The sequence below is a fragment of the Coregonus clupeaformis genome, unplaced genomic scaffold, assembly GCF_020615455.1.
Source record: "Coregonus clupeaformis isolate EN_2021a unplaced genomic scaffold, ASM2061545v1 scaf0109, whole genome shotgun sequence".
In the NCBI taxonomy this organism is placed as follows: domain Eukaryota; kingdom Metazoa; phylum Chordata; class Actinopteri; order Salmoniformes; family Salmonidae; genus Coregonus; species Coregonus clupeaformis.
Genome location: NW_025533564.1, coordinates 45839 through 67909, shown reverse-complemented (window position 1 = coordinate 67909; position 22071 = coordinate 45839). Strand labels below are relative to the sequence as shown.

At 42.5% G+C, this 22071-nt stretch overlaps 2 protein-coding genes across 4 annotated transcripts; one reads left to right on the top strand and one right to left on the bottom strand.

The window, feature by feature from the left end:
• Nucleotides 1–423: 423 nt before the first annotated feature.
• LOC121555949 (dual specificity protein kinase Ttk) lies at nt 424–11663 on the bottom strand. 3 transcript variants are annotated; one of them, XM_045213407.1, is made up of 25 exons: nt 11564–11663; nt 11087–11194; nt 10589–10811; nt 9937–10043; nt 9467–9610; nt 9137–9248; nt 8922–9006; nt 8259–8365; nt 8092–8173; nt 7790–7898; nt 7380–7602; nt 7164–7270; nt 6915–7058; nt 6515–6681; nt 6172–6311; nt 4026–4158; nt 3738–3830; nt 3252–3409; nt 2365–2516; nt 2103–2227; nt 1919–1993; nt 1599–1775; nt 1387–1486; nt 1171–1256; nt 424–1081 (listed from the first exon to the last, which is right to left on the bottom strand). In XM_045213407.1, exons 2-25 carry the CDS (start codon nt 11175–11177, stop codon nt 995–997), a joined length of 3027 nt encoding a protein of 1008 aa, XP_045069342.1. In that variant the 5' UTR covers nt 11178–11194; nt 11564–11663; the 3' UTR covers nt 424–994. The 3 variants fall into 3 exon arrangements, with proteins under 3 accessions (XP_045069342.1, XP_045069341.1, XP_045069340.1); XM_045213406.1 differs by having other exon boundaries at nt 11087–11179; nt 11564–11606; XM_045213405.1 differs by having other exon boundaries at nt 11087–11213; nt 11564–11580.
• A 398-nt stretch (nt 11664–12061) lies between these two features.
• Nucleotides 12062–21130, top strand: LOC123483424 (receptor-binding cancer antigen expressed on SiSo cells-like). The gene is made up of 7 exons (XM_045213404.1): nt 12062–12369; nt 13926–14020; nt 14338–14416; nt 14686–14838; nt 15410–15517; nt 16308–16402; nt 20354–21130. Exons 2-7 carry the CDS (start codon nt 13938–13940, stop codon nt 20469–20471), a joined length of 636 nt encoding a protein of 211 aa, XP_045069339.1. The 5' UTR covers nt 12062–12369; nt 13926–13937; the 3' UTR covers nt 20472–21130.
• The last annotated feature ends 941 nt before the right edge of the window (nt 21131–22071 follow it).

Sequence of the window (22071 nt, the reverse complement as noted above, 5' to 3'; positions counted from 1 at the left end):
CCATTTTGACTTTGTGGCTGTAATATCTAGTGGAAACCATTCCTGGGTGCAAACAGGTGAAAAAGAGAGGAAGATGTTTGGTGTCATGAAGAGCATGGAACAGTCATGCTGATGGAGGTATTAGAAAATGGTGCATGCAGTATTGGTCAATTTTCAGAGCTCTCCCTGATGTGGTGCTGAAATCCTTCGGTTGGTTTTGATATCAATTTGAGACAGCATTATTACCATACACTGAAATCATCCCAGCTTACATTATGTCAGAGCAGGTTATCCCCCCCACCCCCACTCACATAAAATGCCCCCTTTCATCCATCCATTCAAGACTTCTAGTTATTTGTATCCTACCAGTGGCAGTAAAAAAATGGATATTCCTACAAATAACTACAGATGAAAGTGACCGCTTAAAGAAATAAACATCAATAATACAGTTAGCTAGTTTATTTGTTGACCATGTTTTGTAGTTACATGTTTGAGGACAGTAAAATGTGTAGAGTGTAAGGAAACACAAATAAGTGTCTGTCTTAAAAAAAAAAGACAAAAAGTGTAGATCCGTTTCCTTCAAGATGTTAGCAAGGGGAAGTCATGAGGACATGAGAGGATACAACATGGCGATGATGGTAGAACTCTGTAGGGCAGATATGGGCCCTGCTTAAAAACGGTTCAAATGCTTCCTTCTTTCCTCCCATTCTTGGTGTTCTCTCTGATCTAACATACTTGGATAGAATAAAAGCAATGGTTCCACTTCATAGCTTTCACCAATCCAGACATGTCAGATTAGCGATTACTTTGAGGGGAAGGAAGTAAGGATACATTTTCTAAGTATTCAAACAGGGCCAGTGTACTGCCAAGCAGGACATATTTTTTTAGTTGTGCTGAAGCATGGCATGGGCAGTGTATCTCTTGGGTAAAGCTCGACTTAGGCTAGGATTGGAGTCCCATCTGCTGACACCATGTTTTTTTTTTAGGCCATCAGTGGAGCATCTACATGGCCAGATCACATCTTCCAGTTGAGCTGGCTGGATGACTTTACACACCCTGCAGCGTCCAGTTTCCTTCCACTGTTGCACATTTTCGCCAAGTTCTGTCGATTGCAGAGAAGATGCCAGTCAGTTAAAAGCAAATGACGATAAGACTGGAACATTATTGGAAATTCCACATTGTTACGCTTACATTAGCAGCCCTGGCAATGCTGTTGGGGGACTGTAAGGCAGCGAGCTCGTTGAGGATCCTCTTCAGATCGTTATTGTCAGGAGGTGCTGAAAGGAGATAGAGAGGAAGACAAAATGAAAGTTGTTGCAATTCTTTTTCTTATTTAAAAAAAATAAACACTTGGTATTATGGCAGGTATGAGGTGTAAATATGCATAGCGTGTGTGCGTTTATGTACCTGGCACAGGTGACTGTTGCTGAGACTGAAGCTTTAGGTATGAATGTTCCATCAGCTCCGCAATGGAAATCCGCTCTCTTGGGTTTCGTACCAAGCACCTCTGGTGGTAGAAAAATATATATACCATCAGATCCCATTTATCCACGTCATTCACACTAAATCAAAACTCAACCAAAAAGCCAATACATAGCAGAATGAAAGGAATCACTCACCTTCAACACATCTAGCAGATCCTTCTCTGCAATGTCAGGGAACTCTATCTCATGGGACGGGTCAATGATGGCATGTAGCTTGGTGATCTGGTTGGTGATGGTCTGGAATGGAGTCTTCCCATAGGTCATGCAGTACATGATGCAACCAAGGGACCACACATCACCTTTAGTACTAATCTATGAATCAAATCAACAAAAATATTTATTATAAATCATTACACATGCATAATCTTCCAACATTGATATAAATGAGTCCATATGGAATATGCATGTATTAAAAATACATTGTTTTGGATAAGAAGGAAGGGACATCAGCTCACCTTAGAGTTTGCCTTCCCTGGCTGGGATGAAGTGTCTTTGATGGCTTCGGGAGGCATGTAGTTCAAGGTCCCCACCTGTGTTTAGGATTTTTTTCTTGAAGATCAAGATCCTTATTTTGGCAAGCTTCTGGTTATGTATACATACATTATTAACTACAGTTGGAGATGGGGGTTGTGCTCTTACCTGAGAATCTTTCATAATGCTTGTCACATCAGGCTGGATGCGGTTTGCAATGCCGAAGTCGATCAATTTCAGCGAGGCATTCACAATCACAAAATTGGCTGGCTTCAAGTCACTATGGACAATACCTACACAAAAAAAGTAACAGAAAAACAAAAAAGACTTGTTATAGAGACTGGAATGGTTGGGTATGAGGAACATAGAAAACACAAGGGTGACTGATGAAGAGAGATACAGAGTTCAAGATAGATGGAGAGATAATAACCATGTTTGTGGATGGTCTGGACTGCCTCCAGCATATTCTTCCAGTAGAACTTCCTCTCCAGCGGGTTGACAGTTTTACGGTTCCGTAGCCAGGTGTTGAGGTCCAGGTTACCACATTCCATCAGCATGTAGATGTAGCTGTTGGTTATTTCACTGGAATAAAAGAGAACTCGACTGATAAAAAGCACTGCTCACTGGGAATCACATGACATGTATAGTGGGATAGAACAGAGGACCACAATCGAAATACGTTGTGTTGGGGCCTCCCGAGTGGCGCAGCGGTCTAAGGCACTGCATCGCAGTGTTGAGGAGGCACTACAGCCGGGGGTTCGATCCCAGGCTGTGTCACAGCCGGCCGTGACCGGGAGTCCCATAGGGCGGCACATAATTGGCCCAGCGTCGTCCGGGTTAGGGGAGGGTTTGGCCGGGGGGCATTCCTTGGCTCATCGCGCTCTAGCCACTCCTTGTGGTGGGCCGGGCGCCTGCAAGCTGACCACAGTCGTCAGTTGAACAGTGTTTCCTCCGACACATTGGTGCAGCTGGCTTCCGGGTTAAGCGAGCAGGTGTTAATAAGCAGCGAAGCTTGGCGGGTCACGTTTCGGAGGACGCATGACTCGACCTTCACCTATCCCAAGCCCGTTGGGGAGTTGAGACAAGATCGATGAGACGAGGGGGTAAAAAATATAAAAATACATAACTAAAAGAAGAAAAAAATATGTTCGTATCATTCATATTTTCTTTTAATGTAGGCCATGTGACTATATACGTACCAGTACCACCAGTTTTTGTTATGTTTTGGATGTACAGTATGCATTTATCAAAAAATCAAATTAATTTATTGCTAGACCCTAGCGGAATAAGTCAGAGTAGTGAACACTGAACACTCACTAATCATACAGCTTGATGATCTGATCACTGTACTGCTGCAGGTGATTGAGATGCTCGATCTCATTCTTGTAGCTTTCCACTGTCTGGGCATCAGCCTCCTCCAGGTTCACATACTTCACAGCAAACAGCTGATTCCGTTGGTCCAGAACCTGGTACACCTGAAATGACAGAGAACCTACCATCAAACCAGCTGAAAAAAACAGCCAATCAGCCATCAAACCTCCTGTAGTACTTCCCTGGTATCTTACTGTTTCATTTTTTTTATTTTTACATTTAATCATTTTTAGCAGACACTCTTATCCAGAGCGACTTACAGTTAGTGAGTGCATCATTTTATTTATTTATTTCATACTGGCCCCCCGTGGGGGGGGAGTACCATCTTAAATTGTCCAACAAGAAACTCTGTTTTTAGTTTTCCATTGCACAATGTTTTGAGAGCTTTTTTTTTTACATTGTGCCCTAATGAACAAGACAACTAGACCCTACCTTACTGGATCCACCTCGGCCAATCATCTTCAGGACGAGGAACTGTTTGCCCTTTATCATGATGGACTCGTTTGAGAGAGCAGCGACGGAACCCTGAAGTAAGGGACAAGTGCAGAGTCATTCAACCATCAAGTTCACATTTCATTTGACATAGGCCTATAACTTAAACAGCAAACTCACAAATAGAACATAACTAGGGCCATGCGTTTGTTCCTCCTGACCTGACGGCGTTTTGCCTGTTCAGGTCAAGTGATCACGGAAATCCCATGGATGGCGTTTGTGGTTTACCTGTGGGGTCTGTTGGGCATAGGACACCTGGCTGAGGGGGGTGCACAGCTGCTGCTGGGCAGGGCCGGCTTTATGGGCTGCTGAGAGAGGGGCCGCAAATGGGGGGTTCCTCTTGACCACAGGGGTAACGTAACTGTGAGGAGAGAAGGGAAGGGAATTCAAATGTCAAAGAAAGTCCTGTTTTACATCACTGCTTCCCAACTTTCCTCTTGATTCCAAGACGAAACGCACTCACAAATCTCACTACACCATCTGCCGTGACTGTTACTCACACCACGTCACAGTATGAATGACAGGCTTAACTTTGCATTATGACAGTTCAGATTTAAATATGATCATTTTTCACGAGGTAGTTTTCAAAGTAACTTTAGTTAAACTACACTGCTCAAAAAAATTAAGGGAACACTTAAACAACACAATGTAACTCCAAATCAATCACACTTCTGTGAAATCAAAATGTCCACTTAGGAAGCAACACTGATTGACAATAAATTCCACATGCTGTTGTGCAAATGGAATAGACAACAGTTGGAAATTATAGGCAATTAGCAAGACATCCCCAATAAAGGACTGGTTTTGCAGGTGGTGACCACAGACCACTTCTCAGTTCCTATGCTTCCTGGCTGATGTTTTGGTCACTTTTGAATGCTGGCGGTGCTTTCACTCTAGTGGTAGCATGAGACGGAGTCTACAACCCACACAAGTGGCTCAGGTAGTGCAGCTCATCCAGGATGGCACATCAATGCGAGCTGTGGCAAGAAGGTTTGCTGTGTCTGTCAGCGTAGTGTCCAGAGCATGGAGGCGCTACCAGGAGACAGGCCAGTACATCAGGAGACGGTAGGAGGGCAACAACCCAGCAGCAGGACTGCTACCTCCGCCTTTGTGCAAGGAGGAGCAGGTGGAGCACTGCCAGAGCCCTGCAAAATGACCTCCAGCAGGCCACAAATGTGCATGCTCAAACGGTCAGAAACAGACTCCATGAGGGTGGTATGAGGGCCCGACGTCCACAGGTGGGGGTTGTGCTTACAGCCCAACACCGTGCAGGACGTTTGGCATTTGCCAGAGAACACCAAGATTGGCAAATTCGCCACTGGCGCCCTGTGCTCTTCACAGATGAAAGCAGGTTCACACTGAGCACGTGACAGAGTCTGGAGACGCCGTGGAGAACGTTCTGCTGCCTGCAACATCCTCCAGCATGACCGGTTTGGCGGTGGGTCAGTCATGGTGTGGGGTGGCATTTCTTTGGGGGGCCGCACAGCCCTCCATGTGCTCGCCAGAGGTAGCCTGACTGCCATTAGGTACCGAGATGAGATCCTCAGACCCCTTGTGAGACCATATGCTGGTGCGGTTGGCCCTGGGTTCCTCCTAATGCAAGACAATGCTAGACCTCATGTGGCTGGAGTGTGTCAGCAGTTCCTGCAAGAGGAAGGCATTGACGCTATGGACTGGCCCGCCCGTTCCCCAGACCTGAATCCAATTGAGCACATCTGGGACATCATGTCTCGCTCCATCCACCAACGCCACGTTGCACCACAGACTGTCCAGGAGTTGGCGGATGCTTTAGTCCAGGTCTGGGAGGAGATCCCTCAGGAGACCATCCGCCACCTCATCAGGAGCATGCCCAGGCGTTGTAGGGAGGTCATACAGGCACGTGGAGGCCACACACACTACTGAGCCTCATTTTGACTTGTTTTAAGGACATTACATCAAAGTTGGATCAGCCTGTAGTGTGGTTTTCCACTTTAATTTTGAGGGTGACTCCAAATCCAGACCGCCATGGGTTGATAAATTTGATTTCCATTGATAATTTTTGTGTGGTTTTGTTGTCAGCACATTCAACTATGTAAAGAAAAAAGTATTTAATAAGATTATTTCATTCATTCAGATCTAGGATGTGTTATTTTAGTGTTCCCTTTATTTTTTTGAGCAGTGTATATTTTTCTTGAGGGTAGCTTTACTGTAGCTCAACTTCTTCCAGTGCGAAGTAATTGGTAGCTTGATAAACCATATTTTCAGAGTAGCTTCCCCAACACTGACAATACCATTTCCTAATATCTCAAGAGCTGAAATAGAATCATTAGATAATGATTAGGATCATTGTACAAGAGCTTTTATGTCAGATACATGTCCACTCCAGCCCGCTCACCTGTTGGCACAGGGGTCTTTGTAGTTGGGCGTCTGGCAGGCGACGGGTGGATTGAGTCTGGACGGGAGAGGGAGGGATGGGGTGGGCAGAGAGTCCACCAGACGTGGAGTGGGCCTGAAATCAGGAGGGGCGTGCTTCTCCTGATGACGACCACACACACAGTTAAACCCAGAGGTTAAAATTGAAGAATCCAAAAGAAAAACACCAAAAACACAAGTGTTAACCACAGAAATGTGGTTATACCGCAGCCATAAGAACTAACAAACTAAATTGGAGTTTGATGCAAGCACTTTTCATGTTCATAACACAGTAGTAATCCCAAAAATAAAACAGCAAGCCAAACCTCTGGAGACACGACTCGGCTGACGCGGGCTGGTATTTTCCACCCTGAAGATGGCTCCATGCTAGAGGGTTTGGGCTGTGTCTGGCTCAGAGGTAAACGGGCGGGAATCTCCGGCTCCCTCTCTCTACCATAGTTTGACAGACTTAATGACCCGTGGGACTGTGGCTCTGTAAAAAGAAATACACATATAAAGGAATCTATTCAACTAAAACTTACATCAGGTTTGCAAGCTAAGCTTGAAGCCGTTATCACTTTGTAGTCAGGATGAACTGGGTCATGTTCAATAGGTACCAAACAGAAGAAAACAGACAAACAGGGAGGGACTACATTTTCCATTCCATGCCCTAATGAACATGACCAAGACGTACAGCATAATTGACTAAAAGTAAATGAAACCTACCTGGGAGACTCTCTCGGTCTTCTTCGGGGAGAAACTGGTAATTCCCGGCTTTTAGCTTCTGCATTGCCGTCTCAATTAGTTCAGTGGGCTTTGCGTTCACTTGCAGGGCTTTCTGTAGTATTGAGGTGCCTTTCTTGACCTGACCTTTTGGAAGAATATGAACAAAAATCTCTTTAGTATCTAAATATAAATGTTCAGTATCTAAACTCTATATTATGCACAATCTTTTATGTAAAAAAAAAAAACTACCTTGAGCGACCTCAAACTGAGCATGTGCTATGTGCACAAAGGCAAAGCCTTTGCAGTTGGATCTCGCAACGATGAAGTTGTCCCGAGCATCATCTGGGTCATCAATGCTACAGAGGACATTTTTAGACAGCCATCAAACCTGTTCTAGAACACTGGAAACATATCTGAATATATGCAGGGTTTTTAATACTCCAAAACATCCTGAAGGACACTCACCCTTTGAGTTCAGCAAATCGGACCAGCATCTTGGCATAGCTCTCGTTTTTGCTGTACATTCCCAATGGCAGTCTGGAGAAGATTCTGGAATAGCAGTCCTTCAGCTTTAGGAGAAGGTTGGTGTCTGTCTGAGGATTACCCCTCTTCTCCAGCTTGGTCAGATACATCCGGCAAGCCTCAGGGGAGTTGGAACCGATTATCTGGTTTATATTGTCAGTGGTATCTACCAACAGCAGAGAACATAAACTCGATATGAGTGAGAATTAATTTTTTCACAAGTTTACCATTCCGTTAGTCAGCACCTCCTTGAATATGTGGGTGTGCACTAACTCATGCTTTTTACTAAACAAGCTTCATGCACCGTCAACAACTAGGTAAAAATAGTTTCACTTCAATGTAAAGGTACCTACCTTCCATCCTAGTGGCATCTCTTCTGTCTTGCCTGTGCAGCAGTGTAGTGGTGGAGTCCACCATTCCCATGTCCTCCCATGGGCGTGGCTCAGGGCTAATGATAAGTGTCTGAGAGAGCAAATCAAAAATGATATGACTGTCCAATCAACTCCAGTCTTTAAAATAGGATTATGTAAGATATCACTTTACTATGCTCTGCTCTCCATGTTATTTTATATAATTGTAAACAGTTGGGCCGGGCGCTAGAAGATTCTTACACAATCTATAATTACAACTGAAATGTGGGGATTTTCATTCAAACCTTTAGATTGAGGAAGTCCCCATCTTCATCATGCTTCTTGGCTGAGGACAAGGTAAACGTGGCACTTGAACCAGCCGTTTGCCTAAAACAAAGTTCCATTCATCAGTTTAGGCTTTGTAATCCTGTGTTCTGAATGTGTTCCCTTGACATAGGTAAAAAATGCTCACCTGGACAAGCTACTTGGGATGAGAGCCTCCCTCCTCTTCACTTGTCTTCCATCACTGTCATCATCCATTTCTGGGATAGAGCGGTGGACTACAGGCACTCTCCCTGGCTAGAGGGCAGGATAATAAAGAACAGGAGATTATTTAAAACCAGAGAAGTGATGAAAACTAGGGCTGGGAATTGCCAGGGACCTCACGATATGATAGCCTCACGATACTTAGGTACCGATACAATATATATTGCAATTCTCACGATTCTATATGTATTGCAATTAGATACTGTGATTTTATTGCGATTTGATGTTCCAAACATATCGCTCACTATATGTCTGCTGCAGAGACGAGAGAGACATAATAAAAACAAGTTTTGATCAGTCATGGAAATAAAAGTGCTGACAACATGTTGACTCACTATTTAAAAAGAAGATGGAGAACAAGCTATAGGATGAAAAATACCCGAGTTTTGGCACAGGTACAGCCAACTAGCGCTAGCTAACACTACCTAGCAAAAAAACAATTGATACTTTGAGTCTAAGTATCGATACATTATCGTCCAAAATAATATTCCGATATGTAACTGTTTCAATTTTTTCCCCCAACACTATTTAAAACTACTACTAATAAAAACTAATGTAGGATCTTTAAAATAAAAAAATCAAACTTTACCATGCCAACGGCTCTCTTTCGTTGAGACCCAGACCTCCAAGATGGAACCTCGTCTTCTAGGGGTCCACCTCGTGGTTCCGTTGTTCTAAGAGAATGAGAAGAACAGTGTCAAATCATTTTTCACGAGACAGAATAGAAGAATGTAAAGCAAAACAAAAGACAGAACCTTGGTGTGAGAACTTGGCACTGTAAAAAACTAAACAATTGTATTTTACCCTGAAGAAAAAATACTGGAGAGCTGCAAGTCGCCTGTACCGTCAGAGTTTCTGGAGACTTTGCGAAATTCTGTGCCATTTTTTGCAGAACCATGTGTATTATAAGTTGAGACTGAAAGAAAAATAGTTTTGACAACACATTAAGACAATGAATATACAGTACTAGTACCCTAAAGCAGCATAAAAGTGGTGATTGCATTAAAAAATCTAGGGTGAAGAAACATGGTCATGTATTATACTACTTCTTGTCTTTGACGTAAAAAAAATCAAGATGGGCTTCCGGTTAATACTGATCTGAAATGGGATTGGAAATTGGACATAAAAACTAACCTGGAATATTTTCCTTATCCTCAGAGGAAGGAAGTTCTGCTTTGCCCAATATCAAGTTCTGCATAGCAGCCTCCAGCAGGTCGCTGGGTTTGGCATTCAGTTCAATGGCCCTCTGAAGTATCCAAGTACTTTTCTTTGTGTTGCCTTTTGAGATGGGATAGCACCAAAAATATATATAAAAAAATATTTACTGACTAGATACCAATAATACTTTCCTGCAGCAGTATAGTTTCTGAATGTGAGCTTCACAGATTGGACTGATGCATGCATCATTGTCAGGATATAAATAAGATGTTAGAGATTCAATAGTTGCTATGGGTGTGTATTGTATCGGGTGTCTGAGTATTTATCAATATGAAAAAGCTGGTACAACCATGGAGCTAAAGTTTAGTAAATAACCCAAATTGTGTCGTCTGTGAGTATAAATCATCTACGCCAGTCGAACCAAAGATTGTTGTGCATCTCTCTACCTTGAGAAAGTTCAAACTGAGCGTGTGCAATGTGGACAAAAGCAAAATCCTGGCAGTGTGTAGTCGCAACATTGAAGTTGCCCTCTGCCCCATTGGTGTCTTGGATTCTGAAAGACATTAAAAATACTAATTCGACTGAACTAAACTAAATACCAAAAAGGTGTCTGTTAAAGGGGCAATCTGGGATTGGTACATCCATTTTTGGTAGTATTGAGGTGCCTTTGATTTTTGGAAGAACATAATTTACTGGTATAAATGCCCCATGAGCTTAGTTCAACTGTTGTAATTGATTAGAACCCAACATCTAAACTTATTTTACTTCCATTATTTGTAAACCATGTAATTGTAAACAAACACTGAATAGCTTCAAAACATGGATAAAACTATCATTTTGATCTCATGGATGGTCAGTCCTTGCATCCATGAATTTGAGAGTGGTTACATTTCTCTAGCCTTATCCCTCAGCTGTTAACCAAAAGGTGGCAGGGTGCCCACTGTTGTTTTCCCAAATCCCAGATTGCCCCTTTAATATTATTAATACACCCCACACATTGTATTTTTAACTGGTGTAGCTAAGTACAGTCAACAGAAGAACATGTTGCAAAACAAGGCTCAACCATCTCATGGAACAGTTTGATAATGGTTCACTCACACATTCAGCTCTGCAAATCTGACCAGCATTCTGGCATAGCTCTCATTTTGGCAGTGTTTTCCCAGTGGCATAGTTGAGAATACACGGGTATAGAAGCCTGTAAGCTTTGTGAGATGACTAGGATCCAAGTGAGGGTCTCCTTTCTTCTCCAAGTCCATCAGATATGCGAGACACGTTTCAGGGGAATTTGAGCCAATGGCCTGGTTGATATTATCAGTGTCATCTGCATGAAAGAAACAGTGAGTGACCATTTATTTGAAACTCAGTGGTCTTATATCGGCATATCATTATGTACAATATTTACATTTAAGATTTGAGCAGACGCTCTTATCCAGAGCAACTTACAGTTAATGAGTGCATACATTTTCATACTGGCCCACCGTGGGAAACGAACCCACAACCCTGGCGTTGCAAGCACCATGCTCTACCAACTGAGCTACAGGGGACTATATGAGGCATGTTGTCTTCGCTATGGAACGAATGAAATGGTGTTATTACCTTCGATTAGATATCTTGTTTTAATTCGGTCGAGCTTCTGACACAACATGGCAAGTTGGTGCTGTCTGTCTGTATGCTCCTCCTCCAACATCTCTGCAAAGAATGTAGCTAACGTTGCCGTCGTTAGCTAATGGATATGTTGAGGCAGCTCCTGATTAAGCCTAGCTAGCTATTCACACATATGACATCTATGCTATAGTGCGATATATATATACTTCTGATGTGTGAATCAGCAAGCAGAAAACGGACCCTGATGTAAATAACCAGCTCGCTGGGATATGTGTAGCTAAATTAACGTCCTTAGCTAGCTAACCATCTGCATCTTGTCTAGCCAAAGCAAAGCTAGCTTAGCTAATAACGTTAGCTAGTTAGCTCCCGGTTGTGGCGGAACACACAAACTTGCAAGGAAACAAAGCTATAAAGCAATCCAAATCACTATTTTTTTTCCACCGTACATTAGATTCAAACGCATCTCACCTTTTCTAAAATGTACTCCACTACAAAAAACGTCCGTCTATCTGTTTATAACACACTTTCAAATCCACCACTTCCAAGTACTTCGTCAGCTCATTGGTCAGTTTGTATGGTTGACCACGCCCCCAAATATTCGAAAGACTCCGCCCACTTCGCAGAAAATTATTTGTATTTATGCTCCCGCCACCTGACCATCAGTTCAAGGTTCAATAAAAAATCGGGCCGACCTTAATCTAGTTGATGATCCCTGCCATATTGCAATGTGTTAGTGGGCTACGGGATGTCCTAATTATTTGATCATAATAAATTCATAGTTTGCCTGGATGACATTTATGCTTTTATTAACCAAATACTGTTTTGTTTAACCTATTACATTTCACATAACATCTATTTCAGGGAAGACAAATAAAGCCAAAGTCCTATGATGTGTTCTACCATTAGGGGGCAGAAGACCAATGCCTACCAAAACCCAGAGATGCTGAGTGTGCCTCTTGCCCCGGTTTTGGTTCCACATCGTCTACCCAGTTTCAAGATGGCAGCCATGAGGCTATGAAGAAGCGACAAATGTTTATGGAATAAATAATGAAAACAGATACTAGGTAGCAGCTGTTAGACACATACGATTGTGATATGACTGGTATCATTATTGCAAGTGTGTTGTTTCTAGAGTGAAATTTACAAGGAAAAATACGTTGCATACCGGTATGCTCATTTGCTAAGCTAGCGTTAGCTAGCCAAATAAATGAATTCTGTGGACGGCCACATCTGATTCGCCAGCTGTCAGCTAAGCAAACATATTGATCTGTGCGGTGAGTGTCTATTTTATCTATGAAGACAAACTGTGGCTACCTGTCTATATCCGTTTCAGTTAAAAGAATCTAGCTACCTAGACTTGATTAGAATGCCGCGTTCAAAACAACTGGGAATTCTGAAACCTCCGACTTAAGTGCGTTCAAAACAATTCGGAACTCAAGAAAAAAAACGATCTTCGATGGGAAAAATCGATTTGAACGATCTTCCAACTCGGGGACTCGGACCTCTTTCTAGACTTTCCGACCTGAAAATTACTGACCTCATGATATTTTAATGAGTTCTCAGTTGTTTTGGATGGGCATTAGATTATGCAGCAATAGAGCCCACAGTGGTGGTGTCATAATACCCATAAAACCTAGCAGTCAAACAGGGAAATGGTTCCAATCGTTTTTCAACCATTCATTTTTCCCATAGGGGATTTTAGAAACACTTAAAATAAGGGCTGTGTTTCGTGTAGGCTTACCCTGGCGTGACGTTTTGAAAACCATTGATATCTCTCTCGGACAAGGTGACTTATCAATACGTTCGACTATTTACTCTCAGATTCGAAAATGCTAAATAGCATCAAAGTAGACGTCATGCAAAACTACAAATCCCTGCAAGCTCCTGCGCGTCATTTCTAGCAGACACTTTTGCTAACAGGCATTGCCAATTTTAAACTTACACAAGACAGTTCACAGAATTGCCCATTTAAAGAAATGTAGCCAATTTATTAATTACTACATTTAGCTAACATTACATAGTCAATCCAGAGATGCTTACCTTTGTCTCGATTCGGCAGTCTCGTCCAGATCATCATGGCATTTGTAGTTCTTTATGATAGCCTAATTAGCGTTTCATTTTTGAGGGGTAAATCTAGGCGGATATATTGATAAGTCACCTTGTCCTAGAGAGATTTACACGGTAACCAAAATGTCACAACAGGGTAAGCCTATGAAACACAGCCCTTATTTTAAGTGTTTCTAAAATCCCCTATGGGAAAAACAATTGGAACCATTTCCCTGTTTGACCGCTAGGTTTTATGGGTATTATGACTCGCACTGTGGTACTCTTTAACTTGCCAGGAGGAAGAAGTAACCAGGAAGATCAGGATACAGAGACCATGGAGCATGTATTGCTACAGTGTGGGCAGTATCAGAGGGAAAGAGAGAGGATGAGATCTAGTATGAGGGAGAAGGGGTTACAGGAAATTAGTTTAAAGAGTATATTGAGTAGAACTTCATTAGATATAGTCTGAAATATTTTGTTATCTTTTTTAAGAGCAACGGGGCTGGCAGGTAGGATTTAGTTTCTCCCGGTCTCTGGCCCACACTCCAGTACAGTAGGTGGCGGTAATGCACCATAACGTTGGATGCCAACCGACGATAAACCCCACTGAAGAAGAAGTAACCAGGAAGAAAATAGCTAGCTAGCTTTCTAGCTATGCTAATGACAAAAGCTATAACAGCTAGCAAGCTTACTCGTTATTAGAAGGATGTTGATGACAGTTTTGCTAGAAAATTCTCATTATAAATCCAATGGATTTGCTAACAATGGTATGTCCTCATTTTAGCTCAACTTCACCATGGCCATCTCTCAGTTTCGCCTTTTTAAGATTTGCACATGGCTTGCAACCTTCCTTTCATTCTTCAAAAGGTTGATATGCAGGTAAGGAACACCCATTATGGTGAATTGAAAGAAGCAAAACTGATCTAGAACCCTTTGCCGTGTCAGACTATGTCTGCATAGATTTGGTTAAATCTGAAAGCCACAGTCTGTAAGATTTCCAGTCATTTTACTTCATGTTGAAAGGAATGTTAACCTCATGGAACGTCATTCATTGAGCACAACCAAATACATTAGCATAGAAATCAAATGCTATTTGCATGTGAAAATTGCATCCCATGGAATGCCTTTGCTCTAAAATTTATGTTTTTGTGGTGGCCGACAGTTTGATGGTAAGCACATTTCCTGTTTTGACATAGATCTGGGAGGTTGCGTAAGCTAAGCGGCGATCAGATATCTCTTCCAACGACGGTTGATTTTTCATCATTGCCCAAACAGGTCAGTGATATACAAGTTTATAAGATACAGCCCATTATTGATAACATGAGGCAAGTGCTTAGCCGATTCGCTTTACATCCATAACAAACCTGCTTTCCCCCTATTGTCATTAATGACATCATCAAGCATTTATTGTGCAACCAACAGCCAATGTTTACATTGTGGCACACTTAAATCCTTTCTCTTTATTTTCATCATATTATTTTTGTCTCATTCTTTTTACAAGAAACTTAATTTACACCTTGTCACTTTGACCAAACCCTGTGCAGCCAGAGATTGAAGAATGGAGCTCGTGGGATGAAGACGGTCCCACAAGTATCAAGATCGAGGGCGGTAACGGCAACATGCCACCTCAGCCTGGCGAGGAAGAGGAACCAGACTACTTCAAAGACATGGCTCCCACCATCAGAAAAACACAGAAAGTAGGCTGGGTCTTCATAAGCTGAAATCTGTTTTGTTGAGTTGATGAAACTCAGGAGAGGAGTGTCAGGCAGCATGATAAAAAAAATCGCAGTACATATTCTGGTGTTGTATGCGCATGCAATGATGTCCGAGCGGAAAAATTTGTTTGTTGTTTGATGTAACTTCTTTGTTGTAATATCCCAAATGGACGAGGCATTTTCACTAAGTACGGATTCCAGCTTTAAGTGCATTTCTCAACATTAATTGAAGGTAGACTCAGCAATATATGTTTACCACAAGGGAGGATCAGGGTAACTCCTAACACAAACAAAAATTGTCTAAAGGGCGAGGCTGCACTGTTCAACATTTGTTGTCACGCAGCTATCACATGGCATGAGAGAGCGAAGCAAACTCCCGTGCACATGCGCTGATGCTTAACAGTATCTGTATTGGTGATGACGAGTGCAGCCTCTTGCCTCACACTCTGTCGACAATATCGCTGGCCACACTGCTGCTTGTAGTCACGCTATATCATATGGTTGAGTCTTTAGTAGTTTTAACTTGTCTCCTCTCTCTCTGTCCCCACCCCAGATTGTGCTGAAGAAGAGGGAGCCACTCAACTACTTGGTACCCGACGGCAGTGCAGGCTTCTCCAGCAGACTGGCAGCCACTCAAGACACCTCCTTCATCCAACCATCTGTGAGTTACAGTGTAGCGCCGTCTAAAGTACAGTGCCTATAGAAAGTTTACACCCCCTTTAACTATTTTTTCACATTTTGCCGCCATAAAATTAAATCTAAAAATAGATTAAATTATAATGTCTCTTGTGACAGACTGTTAATATAAATGGTATCATCTGTTGGCCTCTGCTGAATTTTAAATGGGGGGAGGTGATCTCCTTGTACGGTGGATTAGCTTCACTAATTATTTTGACAAATACTGATTTTGCAGAGGTGTTATTTGAAGTTAGGGTGGGGATTTTAACTTGGATGTTCTAATGCACACTGCTAACCTCTGAAATTGTTGTATCAAATGTTGTACAGCCTGGATTGTAAACATAGCTGGACTTTTGAAAGGGGACGTGCTGGGGAGGGACTTTCGCAGAGGCTTTGAGAGGGGTTGTACTGCTCCTTCCACTGTGTCCAGATTTCAAACCTCAGCCACCAAAAGCTGAGAAGCTAGCCAGCGCCGGTCAAATTTCTTGTTTCAAGGATTACAGACCAGCTCACCACAGCACTATGATGAAGTCTGGGTTTCTTAGTTCACCATCTCAAAAGTAGTCTGTTTAAGTTGGACCAGTGCTGTGACATTGTTATATTACCAGGAGTACACAAGTCCTCCAGGGCCACAGTTCTCTGTATTCAGGTTGAATAAAGGTTTATAACGATGTGAAGAATAGTTGCTAATGGAGGTTAGGTCCCACTGCCATCCTATACTGTGTCAGTGACCGTGTCCTGACTGCATTCCTGTCCTCTTCTCTGTCCCACAGTCTGAGCTTGGAGACATGGATACCTGGCATGAGGACGCCAACGCCTGGGAGGATGAGTCGTCAGATGCTGCCTGGGAGGCCGATTTAGTGCTCAGGTGATAGCACTTTTTATTATTATTATTATTATATTGTCTAGAGCTGGGGTATTCAAATCTTACCCTACACGGTCCAGAGCCTGCTGGTTTTCTGTTTTACCTGATAATAAATTGCACCTACATGGTGTCCCAGGTCTAAATCAGTCCTTGGTTGGAGGGGAAGAATGGAGAAAAAAACAATCAATGGAACTGGCTTCGATGTAGTCTGCGCAGAACTGATTTCTTCATCCTGCTACCACCCGCTACCGCATAACTAGTTCCGAACCCAACCGCAGTCCCGCAATTTTATTTTAGGCGTATGTGACGCAGCTCACTTGCCAGCCATGGTCCCAGCAATTTTGTGCCCTATAGGCAATATCAAAATACGCAAAAATAACCTAAGAAATAGCCTAGGTTACATTATCTGAGATTCTCACGTGGCCCATTATATTAAGCTATCGTTATTACTGGGCTATATCAGACAATATGCTAGACTTAGTTTTGAAGAGAGCAGAGTTGGAGAGACATGCACTTTCTCTTGAGCTATTTTCATAGTTTACCTTTTAGGAGTGGGATGATTTTCAGACTGAGACAAATATGGGTTATCAATATTTATTTCTAGGCAATGTAGTAAACTATAGCCTAATCATATTCAGGTAGTACATTTCCTAGGAAAGATAACTGCCAGTGATTCTCCGCACATGCATAGGCAGCCTACTCGATTTCAATGAGGCCACACATATACAGTGAGGGGAAAAAAGTATTTGATTTTGTACGTTTGCCCACTGACAAAGAAATGATCAGTCTATAAGTTTAATGGTAGGTTTATTTGAACAGTGAGAGACAGAATAACAACAACAAAAATCCAGAAAAACACATGTCAAAAATGTTATAAATTGATTTGCATTTTAATGAGGGAAATAAGTATTTGACCCCCTCTCAATCAGAAAGATTTCTGGCTCCCTGGTGTCTTTTATACAGGTAAAGTGCTCCTAATCTCAGCTTGTTACCTGTATAAAGACACCTGTCTACAGAAGCAATCAATCAGATTCCAAACTCTCCACCATGGCCAAGACCAAAGAGCTCTCCAAGGATGTCAGGGACAAGATTGTAGACCTACACAAGGCTGGAATGGGCTACAAGACCATCGCCAAGCAGCTTGGTGAGAAGGTGACAACAGTTGGTGCGATTATTCGCAAATGGAAGAAACACAAAAGAACTATCAATCTCCCTCTGCCTGGGGCTCCATGCAAGATCTCACCTCGTGGAGTTGCAATGATCATGAGAACGGTGAGGAAACAGCCCAGAACTACACGGGAGGATCTTGTCAATGATCTCAAGGCAGCTGGGACCATAGTCACCAAGAAAACAATTGGTAACACACTACGCCGTGAAGGACTGAAATCCTGCAGTGTCCGCAAGGTCCCCCTGCTCAAGAAAGCACCATATACAGGGCCGTTTGAAGTTTGCCAATGAACATCTGAATGATTCAGAGGAGAACTGGGTGAAAGTGTTGTGGTCAGATGAGACCAAAATTGAGCTCTTTGGCATCAACTCAACTCGCCGTGTTTGGAGGAGGAGGAATGCTGCCTATGACCCCAAGAACACCATCCCCACCGTCAAACATGGAGGTGGAAACATTATACTTTGGGGGTGTTTTTCTGCTAAGGGGACAGGACAACTTCACCGCATCAAAGGGACGATGGAAGGGGCCATGTACCGTCAAATCTTGGGTGAGAACCTCCTTCCCTCAGCCAGGGCATTGAAAATGGGTCGTGGATGGGTATTCCAGCATGACAATGACCCAAAACACATGGCCAAGGCAACAAAGGAGTGGCTCAAGAAGAAGCACATTAAGGTCCTGGAGTGGCCTAGCCAGTCTTCCGACCTTAATCCCATAGAAAATCTGTGGAGGGAGCTGAAGGTTCGAGTTGCCAAACGTCAGCCTCGAAACCTTAATGACTTGGAGAAGATCTGCAAAGAGTGGAACAAAATCCCTCCTGAAATGTGTGCAAACCTGGTGGCCAACTACAAGAAACATCTGACTTCTGTGATTGCCAACAAGGGTTTTGCCACCAAGTACTAAGTCATGTTTTGCAGAGGGGTCAAATACTTATTTCCCTCATTAAAATGAAAATCAATTTATAACATTTTTGACATGCGTTTTTCTTGAATTTTTTGGTTGTTATTCTGTCTCTCACTGTTCAAATAAACCTACCATTAAAATTATAGACTGATCATGTCTTTGTCAGTGGGCAAACGTACAAAATCAGCAGGGGATCAAATACTTTTTTCCCTCACTGTACACTTCTTGACCAAAGGTATGTGGACACCTGCTCGTCAAACATCTCATTCCAAACTCATGGGCATTAATATGGAGTTGGTCCCCCCTTTGCTGCTATAACAGCCTCCACTCTTCTTGGAAGGCTTTCCCCTAGATGTTGGAACATTACTGAGGGGACTTGCTTCCATTCAGCCACAAGCATTAGTGTGGTCGGGCACTGATGTTGGGCGATTAGGCCTGGCTCGCAGTTGGCGTTCCAATTAATCTCAAAGGTGTTCAATGTGGTTGAGGTCAGGGCTCTGTGCAGACCAGTCAAGTTCTTCCGCACCGATCTCGACAAACCATTTCTGTATGGACCTCGCTTTGTGCACGGGGGCATTGTCGTGCTGAAACAGGAAAGGGCCTTCCCCAAACTGTTGCCACAAAGTTGGAAGCACAGAATCATCTAGAATGTCACTGAATGCTGTAGCGTTAAGATTTCCCTTCACTGGAACTAAGGGGCCTAGCCCGAACCATTAAAAACAGCCCCAGACCATTAAACCGTTCCATTTTGGAAATTGCATTCACGAATGAATGCGACTGTTTTTAGTCTTTGCTGTAATAAAGGCTGGACAAAAAAAAATAACGTTACAACAGACTCTGGTACGCTTATCATTTATTTAGTGTTGTTTACGTTGTTCCAAATGGTCAGGAAAAGTATATTGTAATCTAACCGCACCTGTTTTTCTTGATCTCCATTTTTTCCACAACTAGTCAAATGTATTCCACACATCTGACTTCCCCTTTACCTCCTGAGCAACCATTAAAACATTCCCCCGTTTCGAGTTTATTTGTCACGTCCTCTGCATCCATTTTGCTGTCACGTGTTTAGAGTTTGTTATAACCAATTTATTGTTGTGATTATGATATGCTATAGGTCAGGGCCTATTGGTGATGTGCATGCAATGCATACATTTGTCACGTAAAGAGAGCAAGGGTTGAGGGAATAGGGAATGTTTTTCCTAAACAAAAGAAGGATTTTGGTAACAGAACTTTTCAGTCAGAAATGGCTGTAGTTATGTTTCAGTTTAAGCATCACGGACAGCGTGATAAACACTGTTGATGTTCTGTGGTGGTCACTGCAGCAGGGAGGAGAGAGAGACAATGGTTGCTAGTCACACAGTCACTCGCTGTCATTTTTTTAAACAGCGCAGCAAGTCTGAGCCCGGCCCTGCACAATCAAATCAATGTGTGTCTTTAATTATTTCATCAAACGGTGGGCTTAAAGCATCAGACAAGTTCAGTGCATATAGTTTATTTGATTAAAACACATAGGATGTGTCTATATAGGGAAAAATACACGTTTAAACATTTCGACCAGATGACTCAAGGTCGACCAGCCCTAGTTCAATGTGAAACCCCTGTCATGTTCAGTGTCATATTGCTGTCAAATAGTCAAGAGATCTGCAAGTTTAGTTATTATCCAGCAGGTGGCAGTATATTAAGAATGTTCAGCACAGCATCAACATGAAAGAAAGGCATTATTTGCACACAGAAAAATTCTGGTTTAAGGGAAACTTGGTTGGCAGTACTTTTTATGAAAAAAAAAATTCTCTACCTCTGTGAACCATCACCTTTGCTCTCTCACAAAGCTTAGTAATGAGGTTTGTTGCAATCCTTTTAAACTCACACCTTTTTTGTCATTTCAGACAACAAAAGATGGCCGAGAGAGAAAAGCGTTCCATGGAGCAGCAGAAGAAGAAGATGGAGAAGGAGATTCAGAGGATGATGAAGAAGGACCAGAAGATTGCTGTCAAGCTCTCGTAACATTTTTTTTCGAGCACTCATCCCGTGAGCTGGAGGGCAAAAAGAGAAACACTGAGACAAACGTCACACGCTATTCTCTAGTCATCACCACACGAAGATCATCTCTACTCCACACAATGGTCATTTTTTAAAATCTCTGTCCACCAGCCATCATTCGAGGCATGGCTTGGCCAGTGTGATGTTTGCTCAATGACTGTTGTATTCAGCTGTCGGAAGGCACTTCATACTTGGGATGTGTTCATTAGGGCATGCAACGGAAAACGTAAATGAGCAACTCCCTCCCTGTTTCAGTCCGTTTTCTTCTGTTTGGCGCCGAATGAACACTATCCTGATTTAATTACAGTTTGTGTGATGATACTTTATTGAATCTGAAGTGTTCAATAAATACTCTGTGCAATGCCCTTTGGCATTGCCCTGTATCAGAGTCAGAGACTTGGTATCAAATGTCACTCTGGCTAGGTATGACTCTGGGTTCAGTAGTTAGATCTGAGTTATAGAAAACAAACAGTCCATTTGTATTTCCCAGGAATACGTGTAAATATACTGGTACCTATAGTACAAGTGGACTCTCAAAAGAGACCTATTTCTCTGACTTTGTCTTATTTATAACATAAAGGACAAAGGTGTGTAATTAAATGTAAGTCTCCCAGTTACATACATCCCTTTGTTGGCTTGGTTATTATGCTTTTTAATTACGTTTCTCGTTGTCATTGTTCGAAAACACATTCTCTCTTTGATGTTGCTTGATATTCTTGAAGTACACTACCAGTCAAGTTTGGACACACTTACTCATTCAAGGGTTTTTATATATTTTTACTATTTTGTACATTGTAGAATAATAGTGAAGACATCAACTATGAAATAACACAAATGGAATCATGTGGTAACCAAAGAAGTGTTTAACAAATCAAAATATATTTTATATTTGAGATTCTTCAAATAGCCACCCTTTGCCTTGATGACAGCTTTGCACACTCTTGGCATTCTCTCAACTAGCTTCATGAGATGGTCACCTGGAATGCATTTCAATTAACAGGTGTGCCTTCTTAAAAGTTAATTAGTGGAATTTCTTTCCTTCTTCATGCGTTTGAGCCAATCAGTTGTGTTGTGACAAGGTGGGGTGGTGTGGAGTGGGTATACAGAAGATAGCCCTATTTGGTAAAAGACCAAGTCCATATTATGGCAAGAACGGCTCAAATAAGCAAAGAGAAACGGCAGTCCATCAACAACTGTTCAGAGGGGACTGTGAATCAGGCCTTCATGGTTGAATTGCTGCAAAGAAACCACTACTAAAGGACACCAATAAGAAGAAGAGACCTGCTTGGGCCAGGAAACACGAGCAATGGACATTAGACCGGTGGACATTTGTCCTTTGGTCTGGAGTCCAAATTGGAGATTTTTGGTTCCAACCGTTGTGTCTTTGTGAGACCCGGTGTGGGTGAACGGATGATCTCTGCATGTGTAGTTCCCACCGTAAAGCATGGAGGATGAGGTGTTATGGTGTGGGGGTGCTTTGCTGGTGACACTGTTCAAGGCACCAGCAAAGCACCCCCACATCAACATTCTGCATTCTGGTTTGGGCTTAGTGGGACTATCATTT

Coding starts and splice junctions, on each gene's coding strand:
- LOC121555949 (XM_045213407.1), bottom strand. CDS start 11,177: ATGTTGGAGGAGGAGCATACAGACAGACAGCACCAACTTGCCATGTTG. Junction 9,611..9,936: donor TCAGTTTGAACTTTCTCAAG/GTAGAGAGATGC, acceptor CCATCTCAAAAG/GCAACACAAAGAAAAGTACT. Junction 3,410..3,737: donor GCCGAGGTGGATCCAGTAAG/GTAGGGTCTAGT, acceptor CTGTCATTTCAG/GTGTACCAGGTTCTGGACCA.
- LOC123483424 (XM_045213404.1), top strand. CDS start 13,938: ATGGCCATCTCTCAGTTTCGCCTTTTTAAGATTTGCACATGGCTTGCA. Junction 14,021..14,337: donor TTCAAAAGGTTGATATGCAG/GTAAGGAACACC, acceptor GTTTTGACATAG/ATCTGGGAGGTTGCGTAAGC. Junction 14,417..14,685: donor TTTCATCATTGCCCAAACAG/GTCAGTGATATA, acceptor AACCCTGTGCAG/CCAGAGATTGAAGAATGGAG.